Consider the following 11,693-nt stretch of genomic DNA (forward strand, 5'->3'; position numbering starts at 1 on the left):
TTGACAAGATTTTCATAATAATATATAATATTTCATAGAATATTGAAACAATTTCTTTCCCTATTCATTTTTTATGTCTCCCAAAATGCTAATAAACATGCTTTTAGTCCCGGTGTCCTCATATGAGGACATGTATGAAATCAACATCCTGTTTCGTAACAGAAAGTCATATTGTGATTTGAAACCCCATAACATTTTCCGGAGATGTTGATTTATGACAGACAGTTTTAAAATTAGACCGATTTAAATGATAATTACAAAATATTATCATATTTCCATAAGTGTGTCACTAAATTAATATCAGACATATCTGAAGACCAAGGAGCGGGAGTGATCATGGTGAAACATCCAAACATTTAGTATCTCTGAAAAGCCCTGAATGTGCTCTGTTAAAACTGTGGCATGTATAGTCTCAGAGAAATACACTAAAATATAATGTCCTCATATGAGGTCACAGGGTCTCAGGAGGTTAAAGCAATTTATACTTTTATTCAGCAAGTATGCATTAAATTGATTTTTTTTAAAAGTGACAGTAAAGACATGTATAAAGTTACTATAAATGATTACCATTTCAAATAAAAGCTCTTATTTTGATATCTTTATTCATCAAAGAATACTGAAAAAAATGATAATGATAATGATAAGAAATGTTTCTTGAGCACCAAATAAGCATAGAATGATTTCTGAAGGATCATGTGACACTGAAGACTGGCGCTCAGGAGGTTAAAGCAATTTATACTTTTATTCAGCAAGTATGCATTAAATTTATTTTTTTTTAAAGTGACAGTAAAGACATGTATAAAGTTACTATAAATGATTACCATTTCAAATAAAAGCTCTTATTTTGATATCTTTATTCATCAAAGAATACTGAAAAAAATGATAATGATGATAATAAGAAATGTTTCTTGAGCACCAAATAAGCATAGAATGATTTCTGAAGGATCATGTGACACTGAAGACTGGAGTAATGATGCTGAAAATTCAGCTTTGCGTCACAGGAATAAGTTACATTTTAAAATGTATTCGAATAGAAATTTAAACTGCAGCAATATTTCTCAGTATTACTATATTTGATATATATATTTTTGATTAAATGAAGACTTGGTGAGTATAAGAGACTTCATTCAAAAACAATTTGTTTTTTAAGTACTGTTGAGTAGAAAGGTTTCAAGAATTTTACAGGTAGTAGTGTTATGCACTGCAATTCACAAAACAATTACATTTTTTATTTTCAACAAAGTAGTATTGAGCTTTTATTTTACAAGCGTGATATTCCTACATTGTTATTTGGGAGAAATGTGAATTTTTGGATGAGAATGTACATTTCAATGTACGTTTTTTAATCAAGTTTCAAATCAAACATGAAAAACCGTGATACGAGTAATCAAGTAACCTATAATTATTAGCACAGGCTGATTGATTTATATGTTTAATGTCAACTTTAATTTTCCAGTATGTGTTAAGAATCGGTTATGGGATTAGCTCCACAGGAACCACACTAGATAAGAAACAACACATTCAGTGTACTACTAAAACTGGATAGTATAAGAGCCAGTTCACACAAAATGTGTTTTTGGTGCAGTGAAATGGAAAACCGCTTTCTGTGTGAATGGCCCCTAAGGATGTATTTAAAAGAAATTTTGCTATATTATAATAGATACACTATATTTGTTTACTGTTAAGATTTATTTTTAAAAGAAATAAATCATTAAATTTTTATATTTATTTTACAAAGGATGCATTTAGTTGATCAAAGGTGACTTCTATAATGTTACAAAAGATTTCTATTAAAAAAAATTCTGCTCTTTTGAACTTTGTTCATCAAAGAATCCTGCAAAAAAGTATCATGGCTTTTACAAAAAAATGTGTCCTCACAACCGTTTTTAACATTGATATGAAATAGGGTCGTGCTGATAGATGAGAGTAGAGTAGTGTATCAAATTTTTTAAGTACTGTTGAGTAGAAAGGTTTCAAGAATTTTACAGGTAGTAGTGTTATGCACTGCAATTCACAAAACAATTACATTTTTTATTTTCAACAAAGTAGTATTGAGCTTTTATTTTACAAGCGTGATATTCCTACATTGTTATTTTGGAGAAATGTGAATTTTTGGATGAGAATGTACATTGTTTTTTAATCAAGTTTCAAATCAAACATGAAAAACCGTGATACGAGTAATCAAGTAACCTATAATTATTAGCACAGGCTGATTGATTTATATGTTTAATGTCAACTTTAATTTTCCAGTATGTGTTAAGAATCTGTTATGGGATTAGCTCCACAGGAACCACACTAGATAAGAAACAACACATTCAGTGTACTACTAAAACTGCATAGTATAATGTGTTTTTGGTGCAGTGAAATGGAAAAACTGCTTTCTGTGTGAATGGCCCCTAAGGATGTATTTAAAAGAAATTTTGCTATATTATAATAGATACACTATATTTGTTTACTGTTAAGATTTATTTTTAAAAGAAATAAATCATTAAATTTTTTTATTTATTTTACAAAGGATGCATTTAGTTGATCAAAGGTGACTTCTATAATGTTACAAAAGATTTCTATTAAAAAAAATTATGCTCTTTTGAACTTTGTTCATCAAAGAATCCTGCAAAAAAGTATCATGGCTTTTACAAAAAAATGTGTCCTCACAACCGTTTTTAACATTGATATGAAATAGGGTCGTGCTGATAGATGAGAGTAGAGTAGTGTATCACCAATAGTCAGAGATATCACCTGTGGCTGATGCCTTTGACGATATCAAGACTATTATCAAGGCCGCTGCTGGCCAAATGGGTGCCCTAAGCAGAATTGTATTGTTGTGCCCCCTCCCCAAAATATTATGGACGTTAAAAAAAAAAAACCTACTATAGAGGTCAAAACAGAACCTTAATAAAATATAAAAGTAAATAAGTAAATTGTATTATTTACAAATTACAAGGTAGACAGTCGTTATGATTTTAATACGGTTGTCTGATTGATTTTATAGTCAAGCATTCAGAAATCACACAAAAGAAAATTAAGCAGTTTTACTTGGATAAAACCCAAGGATTAGCCTAGTTTTTGTAAAGGTTGGGATGTCCACATGTTTTTGTTGAAGAAATAGAGGCTAGCATTTCTATCGCAAAAAGGTGGCCAAACATTAAAGATTAAGTGGACATTTGTATTAAATGTTTGGTCAATATTTAACAAGGATTTGATCATCCTGTAAGTGTTACAACAGTAATTACCAGGCCGTTGGCGCCCTTTGCAGGCATTTGTAACAATATGTAATGTACATAAATTGTTTATTTTGTAGCCTATTACATTATGTATTTTAACAGTGTTATTCAATGAAACCATACAATTATTATTAAATTAACCAATCATTATTGCCTCATTGTTTTTATATAATGCATTTTATGTCATTTTAAAGGTTGTTGTTCGCTTAGGTCTGTTTGTAATACCACAAAGACATTATTTGAATACGTCGTAAAATATTATTTGAAGCGATTTGAAGTATCAAAACCGTGGTTAATTTGTGGTTACCACCGCTACAAGAGCCATGTTTTTTTTTTATTCATAGTAAAATTATGGTACATTTTCGTTAGGGAACATGAAAACTCTGAGAGAATATTAAGACAGATGCGGCGGTGATATTTTTACCGACATTAAAACACGTTATTAACGTCAACATCCAAAAAAGATTCACAGGATTATGAACGTGCCTAAAAGTGATGCACGGGCTTCATATTGGGCTTTTTTTTACTATTATTATTATTCTTATCTCAGCGCCGGACTACTGATGTCTTTTCCCGGGCATAGTTGTCCATCAGTTATGATCATTTGCAGTCAGCCACAAACATGAGGCAGGCGCGGATGCGGGGATGGCACGTCACGTGTGCTTCGCCGGTCTACTGCGTTCACAGTCAAACGCATTTTTTATAATTATATGTTCATGTTTATATTTACGTATATGTACGTGTTAATATTAATATAGAAAATGTGTACTCTGCGTATAGGGAGCAGCGGTACCGACTATTATTATTATCAGGCTAGTATTATTATCTAATTAAATATTAGGGCTAATTTGTACCATCAGATTTCTTTTTACATGCTTTTACAGTGTTGTGCGTTATAACCAAACTAATCACACACGATTCAGTTGAGTTTATAAATGCAATGGCCAATCAGAGGTGTTCAGATGAGTCATCGCTGAAAGACCGGAGTTTTGTTGTTCAGTGTGCACTCACTGACTGAATTATGCTCTGTAAAAATTCTCTCATCATAAATAAAGTGCAGATGTACGAGTTAAGTATAAGAGATTTATTCATGATAAAGTGTAGCTTCACTGATTATAATGGGAGTTTTTTTTTTAAAGTGCATAAACCTGTGCTAGACTGAAGTCAGTGACGATGTTCTTTGATAATGTAAATGTTGTTTGCTCTTTATGTATCTGCTGTTTGAATAACTGAGGAAATGTAAGCAATATTTTAAAGGATTCGCTATTTCAGTTGTTTTATGTTACTATATTTTGTACCTGTATGTATGTATGTATGTATGCATGGTTGTACTGCTGCCTATCTTGGCCAGGACACTCTTGAAAAAGAGATTTTTAATCTCAATGAGTTTTTCCTGGTTAAAGGTAAAAAAAAATAATAATTATTATATATATATATATATATCCTCCTGAGAAGCAGAAATAAAAAACTTTGTGAATTTAGTATTTTTTCATGTCGTTGTCTGATTGATTTTATAGTCAAGCATTCAGAAATCGCACAAAAGAAAATTAAGCAGTTTTACTTGGATAAAACCCAAGGATTAGCCTAGTTTTTGTAAAGGTTGGGATGTCCACATGTTTTTGTTGAAGAAATAGAGGCTAGCATTTCTATCGCAAAAAGGTGGCCAAACATTAAAGATTAAGTGGACATTTGTATTAAATGTTTGGTCAATATTTAACAAGGATTTGATCATCCTGTAAGTGTTACAACAGTAATTACCAGGCCGTTGGCGCCCTTTGCAGGCATTTGTAACAATATGTAATGTACATAAATTGTTTATTTTGTAGCCTATTACATTATGTATTTTAACAGTGTTATTCAATGAAACCATACAATTATTATTAAATTAACCAATCATTATTGCCTCATTGTTTTTATATAATGCATTTTATGTCATTTTAAAGGTTGTTGTTCGCTTAGGTCTGTTTGTAATACCACAAAGACATTATTTGAATACGTCGTAAAATATTATTTGAAGCGATTTGAAGTATCAAAACCGTGGTTAATTTGTGGTTACCACCGCTACAAGAGCCATGTTTTTTTTTTTATTCATAGTAAAATTATGGTACATTTTCGTTAGGGAACATGAAAACTCTGAGAGAATATTAAGACAGATGCGGCGGTGATATTTTTACCGACATTAAAACACGTTATTAACGTCAACATCCAAAAAAGATTCACAGGATTATGAACGTGCCTAAAAGTGATGCATGGGCTTCATATTGGGCTTTTTTTTACTATTATTATTATTCTTATCTCAGCGCCGGACTACTGATGTCTTTTCCCGGGCATAGTTGTCCATCAGTTATGATCATTTGCAGTCAGCCACAAACATGAGGCAGGCGCGGATGCGGGGATGGCACGTCACGTGTGCTTCGCCGGTCTACTGCGTTCACAGTCAAACGCATTTTTTATAATTATATGTTCATGTTTTTATTTACGTATATGTACGTGTTAATATTAATATAGAAAATGTGTACTCTGCGTATAGGGAGCAGCGGTACCGACTATTATTATTATCAGGCTAGTATTATTATCTAATTAAATATTAGGGCTAATTTGTACCATCAGATTTCTTTTTACATGCTTTTACAGTGTTGTGCGTTATAACCAAACTAATCACACACGATTCAGTTGAGTTTATAAATGCAATGGCCAATCAGAGGTGTTCAGATGAGTCATCGCTGAAAGACCGGAGTTTTGTTGTTCAGTGTGCACTCACTGACTGAATTATGCTCTGTAAAAATTCTCTCATCATAAATAAAGTGCAGATGTACGAGTTAAGTATAAGAGATTTATTCATGATAAAGTGTAGCTTCACTGATTATAATGGGAGTTTTTTTTTTAAAGTGCATAAACCTGTGCTAGACTGAAGTCAGTGACGATGTTCTTTGATAATGTAAATGTTGTTTGCTCTTTATGTATCTGCTGTTTGAATAACTGAGGAAATGTAAGCAATATTTTAAAGGATTCGCTATTTCAGTTGTTTTATGTTACTATATTTTGTACCTGTATGTATGTATGTATGTATGCATGGTTGTACTGCTGCCTATCTTGGCCAATGTTGAACTTCCAGTGACCAGTATGAGAGAGTGAGAGCAATAAAACCAAATTTAACACACCTACTCCCTATTCACACCTGAGACCCGAGACATTTTCATTTAGAGGTGTACTCACTTTTGTGCCCAACGGCTTAGACATTAATGGCTGTGTGTTGAGTTATTTTGAGGGGACAGCAGATTTACACTGTTATACAAGCTGTACACCCACTACTTTACATTGTAGCAAAGTGTAATTTCTTCAGTGATGTCACATGAAAAGATATAATAAAACATTTACAAAAATGTGAGGGGTGTACTCACTTCTGTGAGATACTGTATATGTACATAAGGGCTGGGACAATAAATCGATGCATCGTCAATTGAGAAATGATTCTGCATCGATTCTGAGATTTTCCGAAGGCATCGCGATTCTCTCTTGAATCGATTCTGAGCTTATTTTTTTAACAGCAGATGGCACTGCATATACTTTAGAAATAGCCGTATTCTGCTTGCTTCCAGTTGCTTACAAACGCACCATTTGAACCTAAAATAATCATTCATAAAGTTTGAAAAGGTTGAAGCGAATTACAAGGATGTTCACAGTGGGCTGTGTTTACATTAATCTCGCATCATAAAAGCCTTACATTTAACCACTTACATTACTCAGCCGAACTCTTCGTTTGAGTGTACGGTTAAAAACTAGCCTAGAGCGCAATCTGCTGTTAAAAACTAAGCTCAGAATCGATTCGAGAGAGAATCACGATTCATTCCGAAAATCTCAGAATCGATCCACAAATCGCGATGCATCGATTTATTGTCCCAGGCCTCTCTCATATATATATATATATTCATTCATTCAAGGATGCATTAATGCACAGGCTTACCTGGGCTTAAGCCCAGGGCCCAAGGCTGAGGGGGGCCCCCGGTGATGCCGGAAATATTGTAACTGCATTTTATACAGTTACCTTAAAATTACACTTTATCGCTTTTGGTTTGAATGCGTGTGTGGGGAGTTGCATGTCCTGCACGAGAAGTGTCAGTAAAACACTCCCAAATATGAAAGAGACAAGGGAAAATAAAGCAAAGTCACGCAATGTCATCAAGTGAAAACTCATGCAGTCAAATTTGTTGAAAAAAAAAATCCAAATTTCACGGCATATTTTAACGCAAGGCCAGTGCTTGAAGTGGGCCGGTACGCAGTACTTCAATACTTCAGCCTTTAGGTTACCTGCACTTTTTTGTGTGTGCCGTCACTTCTGACATGTTGCCGGTACTCAGAGTAAAAGTGTCAGGGTCTGGGTGAATATATGATCCCATATATGATTAGAAATTACAATATATAAAATCACACTACCCAGGCGAGATCACCTCTCATCTCGACCAATCACGTGAATGAATGCAAGCGGAGTGTGTGGTGTGCGAGAGCATGTCAGGGGAGGCGCGCAGAGTAGTAGAATAATTATTAATTATTGAGGACCATTTGAATCAGTCAGTACTTTATAACGAAAATAATATCTTAAAATGAAAAAAGCAAGCTTTTGCGATCACATCATTTTAAACCTGTAAACTCCTGGAAAGTCTAAGGATCCAGTAAATGAATTCAAACAGTAAGTTCAAAACAGCGCTAATGCAGAGAAAACACGGCCAATTTCATCAGCGATTGCAGAGAGAATAGTGAATTACGTCCAGATGCAGTAAAATTATTCTTTTCACCGTGTATTTGGCTTAAAAGCATGAGTGTTTTATAATGAACGCTGATTATGCTGTGGTCAGAGATTTAGCGATTCTGAATGGATCCATATAGTAGTAAAGGCAGGCGATTTAGTAGTCTTTGGCATCTCCCTGTGGTCCTGTTTGGTATCGCAGCTTGACTTGTGCTAATTATGTATTGAAAACTTATTTAATTATTGATTGATTGAGGCACTATACATACATTGTGAATTATTAAAGCGGGTGAGTACCGGCTCTTCTTTTTTTCCACTTCAAGCACTGCGCAAGGCTAAGAGAAGATGCAGATCACGGCAAAGGTAGGTCATGCTAGCAGTAGCTAGATACAGTAGGCTATAATTAGTCAAATAATAAACTCCTTTTTCATCTTAACAGTTGAGCTCGCAGTATTAGCCATCACACACTAGAACTGTGGAATATGATCACTTTTATGATGCATCACAATGCTGATGTGGACGATTCTGCATAAATGTAATTAAATAGGCATATTATCATACATATTAATGTAGGCTACTGTTTTATTATAATAAATTACTCTTGTTATAGGCTATTTTAATTAAGAAATATATCTGAATATCAGTTTTGGTGAGTATTCGCGTAAACAGACGGTTATTTCGTAAACAGTTGTGGAAAATTCTGATGTGTAATAGGATTCATGATTTAGATATTTATTTAATAGCTACAAAAACAACAAAAGAGGGAATTACTCCTCTTGACAATGAATGTGTAGCTTTATTTTTTGTAATTAATACACTAAAGAATATGCAATGATTATACTTCCATTTGATTATTCAATTTCTGTATGTCTTGCTTCTGTAAAATAGATGTAAAAGTAAAGCACTGTTAATTTGTATAGGCCTATATTGTATTTTCTCTACAGTTTATTTGCATCTTTGTTTTTATTTTTAATAGGCTAACAAAGGTAAAATAACAAAAAAGAGCTTTATTGTGATAATTACTATGGTAATTATTATTAATTAAATAATTGGAGAAGATACATTGTGATGCATCATAATCAATTGAATCAAATCGTGAAGCAACTGAAAATTCACACTTGTGATTTGGCCAAAAGGGCTCAGTGGTTAAAATTTTGATTTGCCCTGCCACAAAAAACAACTACAACAAAAAAACTATTGTTTTATCAGTTTTTTCAATACCAAATTTATAGATAGGCCTACCTGTTAAATTTTACAATTCTCGATTCCAATCGAAGACAAACAATAGCACAAATAGCCTAAATAAATGAATAGAACAAATATAAAAATTAAACAATGCGTTAGGTTTCTGAGTTTGTAGGTATTCAGGTACAGAAATTGAATAATCAAAATAACATTGTATACTTTTTACTTTTGTATGCATTTTCCCGGAAAGAAATGCAATTCAGGCTTGCGTGCTGTTTGAGACGTGGCTGTGCGCTCAGAACACACTGAATGGAGCTCTCTCCCGCGTCTGCATGAATGCTTTAAACTCTCTTGAATGTTTAAATTTCATGACAAATCCATTATCCATCCCAAGCGTCTTTCACGCTGACCCCGGGCAGTCCTTATTGTCGAGCCGGTGGCCTTAGTTTGAATTAAAAATGCTCAAATAAAATTTGAATATAGGCTGTAGTTCTCGTTGATGAAGGGCCCCTCTTAATGCAGCCCTGTATGTGTGTGTGTGTGTGTATATATATATTTTTCACGTTTTGTTATGTTGCTGCCTTATGTTAAATTGCTTTAAATTACTTTTTCCCCACATCAATCAAGACTCCATACACCATACTGACAAAGCAAAAACAGAATTGTCACAACTTCGTAAATTAATTACAAATAAAAAAAAGCTGTTTTTTGCTCTACCATTATGGTGTATGGAGTATAGATTGATGTGGGAAAAAAGTAATTTAAAGCAGTTTAGCATAAGGCAGCAATATAACAAAACGTGAAAAAAATGAATACTTTTACATACATACATACATACATACATACATACATAGCTATCTCTGTACGTACCGTTGGCCATATGTTCCAGCGATCCCATGACAAGGCTGTCGTAGATGTGACCCCTGATCCTGTTTGTCAGGCCTTGGTAACGCTGGGTGTCTTTGGCCACATGAACAAGCACCTGACCAAATGTATATCCACCTATGGAGAAAGCATGGACCAGTAGGGGGCGCTGTGAGAAGCACTCGCTCTCTAATAATTCCAGCACATGGCCACCATACTCCAACCCCCAGCGAGGCCACAAGAACTGGCTCACCGCACTTTCCACTATGAGCACATCAAAGCCTGTGCGAAAGTAAATATCACAGTACTTGGCAATGGCCTGCGGTCTGGAGCCCAGCCATGGCAGCATCAGCAATATTGGTTTAGGGTGAACAGGTGAAACACTAGCCGTGGGAGTCCAAGCAACGTCATTGGCGAGGAAGGTGATGTGTTTACTGATCTTGTGAGCAGTGACCCCAGCCATGGTGGCCGCTCTGGAAAGCATGATAGCAGGTGAGCTAAAGAAAGGACACAGCGGAAAGAACAACAGATCACTTTTATTAAAAGTCACAGCTGACAAACTTACTCACGTGTCTGTCCCCTGGGAGAGAGCAATCTACAATTCATGAAATGCAAAATATTTAAGTGTTGCACCATTAAATTGATCAAGTTGAAATGTAACACTGCAAACAAAATAAAGCCTCTGACCAGGAGTGATAGCAGTCTGACTGAATTACATCAGTGAGGTAGTTTTGGTGACCGACTAAAAGCCTTTAAACAACGCATTTGATAACGTTGACATTTTGTGAGAACTTCATCTTCAATATAAAACTGATCTGAACAATGCATTTTCTTGCACAATGCAAGGTCAAAGAACAAATGGCATGTGTTTGTTCCATGACTCTCAAACTACTGTCCAGCTGACCTTGACCTTTGAGCACAATGCTCTCACAAGACCAAGTCCACCTACTTGACTTACTGAGACTTTCTATTCTGCCTTTAATGACGTGACACTTCATTAACATGTTGGTATCTATAGCACTGAGTCTATACAGTGCTGATTCTCTGTCAGTTTCAGTGCATAAAATGTAATTAATTTTTATATAAAAAAAATATATTCAAATGTTTGTATTTTGATAGAGTATTAAATTGAGTATCATAACCCAATGTTATGTATGTAATGCACTCTTGGAAATGAATAAGAAATGGCAACAGAAACTTGGCTGAAAGTTCATAAAGCATGACTTGGCTAATTCATATGTCTTATCTAGGGATGGGCGATATGGGCTTAAAAATATATCACGATAATTTCTGATATTTATTGCGATAACGATATCAATGACGATAATTTAGGGAATCCCGTTTCTTTAGAGCAGTGTTCACCAACCTTTTTAGGCTCAAGATCCCTGACCTCGGCCTTTATGAAAGACAAGATCTATCTATTGAAGGATTGATAGAAAAAGACATCCCAGATTGTACTTCAAATTTGAGGCCTTTTACTTAGTATTACGCCGATCATAGCTGATTCAGAATTTCTTTTCTTTTTTTTTTAACTAGCAAATTGGATTCTGATACTGATTTTTCAGCAAATTTATTTATTGGCTATTTGCTTTATAACAAACAAACTGGCTTTAAACAAAAAATATCTAGCCATTTGAAATTAGAGGCAACCACTGCATTTTAATCATGATCTGCAC

At 34.3% G+C, this 11,693-nt stretch overlaps 1 protein-coding gene across 3 annotated transcripts in view; it reads right to left on the bottom strand.

The window, feature by feature from the left end:
- The window catches only part of LOC107599782 (transmembrane protein 53-like), a 26,543-nt gene that overhangs the window by 7,712 nt on the left and 7,138 nt on the right, over window positions 1-11,693 (bottom strand). For all 3 annotated transcript variants that reach the window (XM_016291485.1, XM_016291477.1, XM_016291476.1), the window contains exon 2: window positions 10,024-10,514. In XM_016291485.1, coding sequence (XP_016146971.1) covers window positions 10,024-10,501 — 478 coding nt within the window. In that variant the 5' untranslated portion in view covers window positions 10,502-10,514. The remainder of the gene's footprint in view (window positions 1-10,023; window positions 10,515-11,693) is intronic.

Source organism: Sinocyclocheilus grahami, unplaced genomic scaffold (genome assembly GCF_001515645.1).
Source record: "Sinocyclocheilus grahami isolate Dianchi unplaced genomic scaffold, SAMN03320097.WGS_v1.1 scaffold14.1, whole genome shotgun sequence".
NCBI lineage: Eukaryota > Metazoa > Chordata > Actinopteri > Cypriniformes > Cyprinidae > Sinocyclocheilus > Sinocyclocheilus grahami.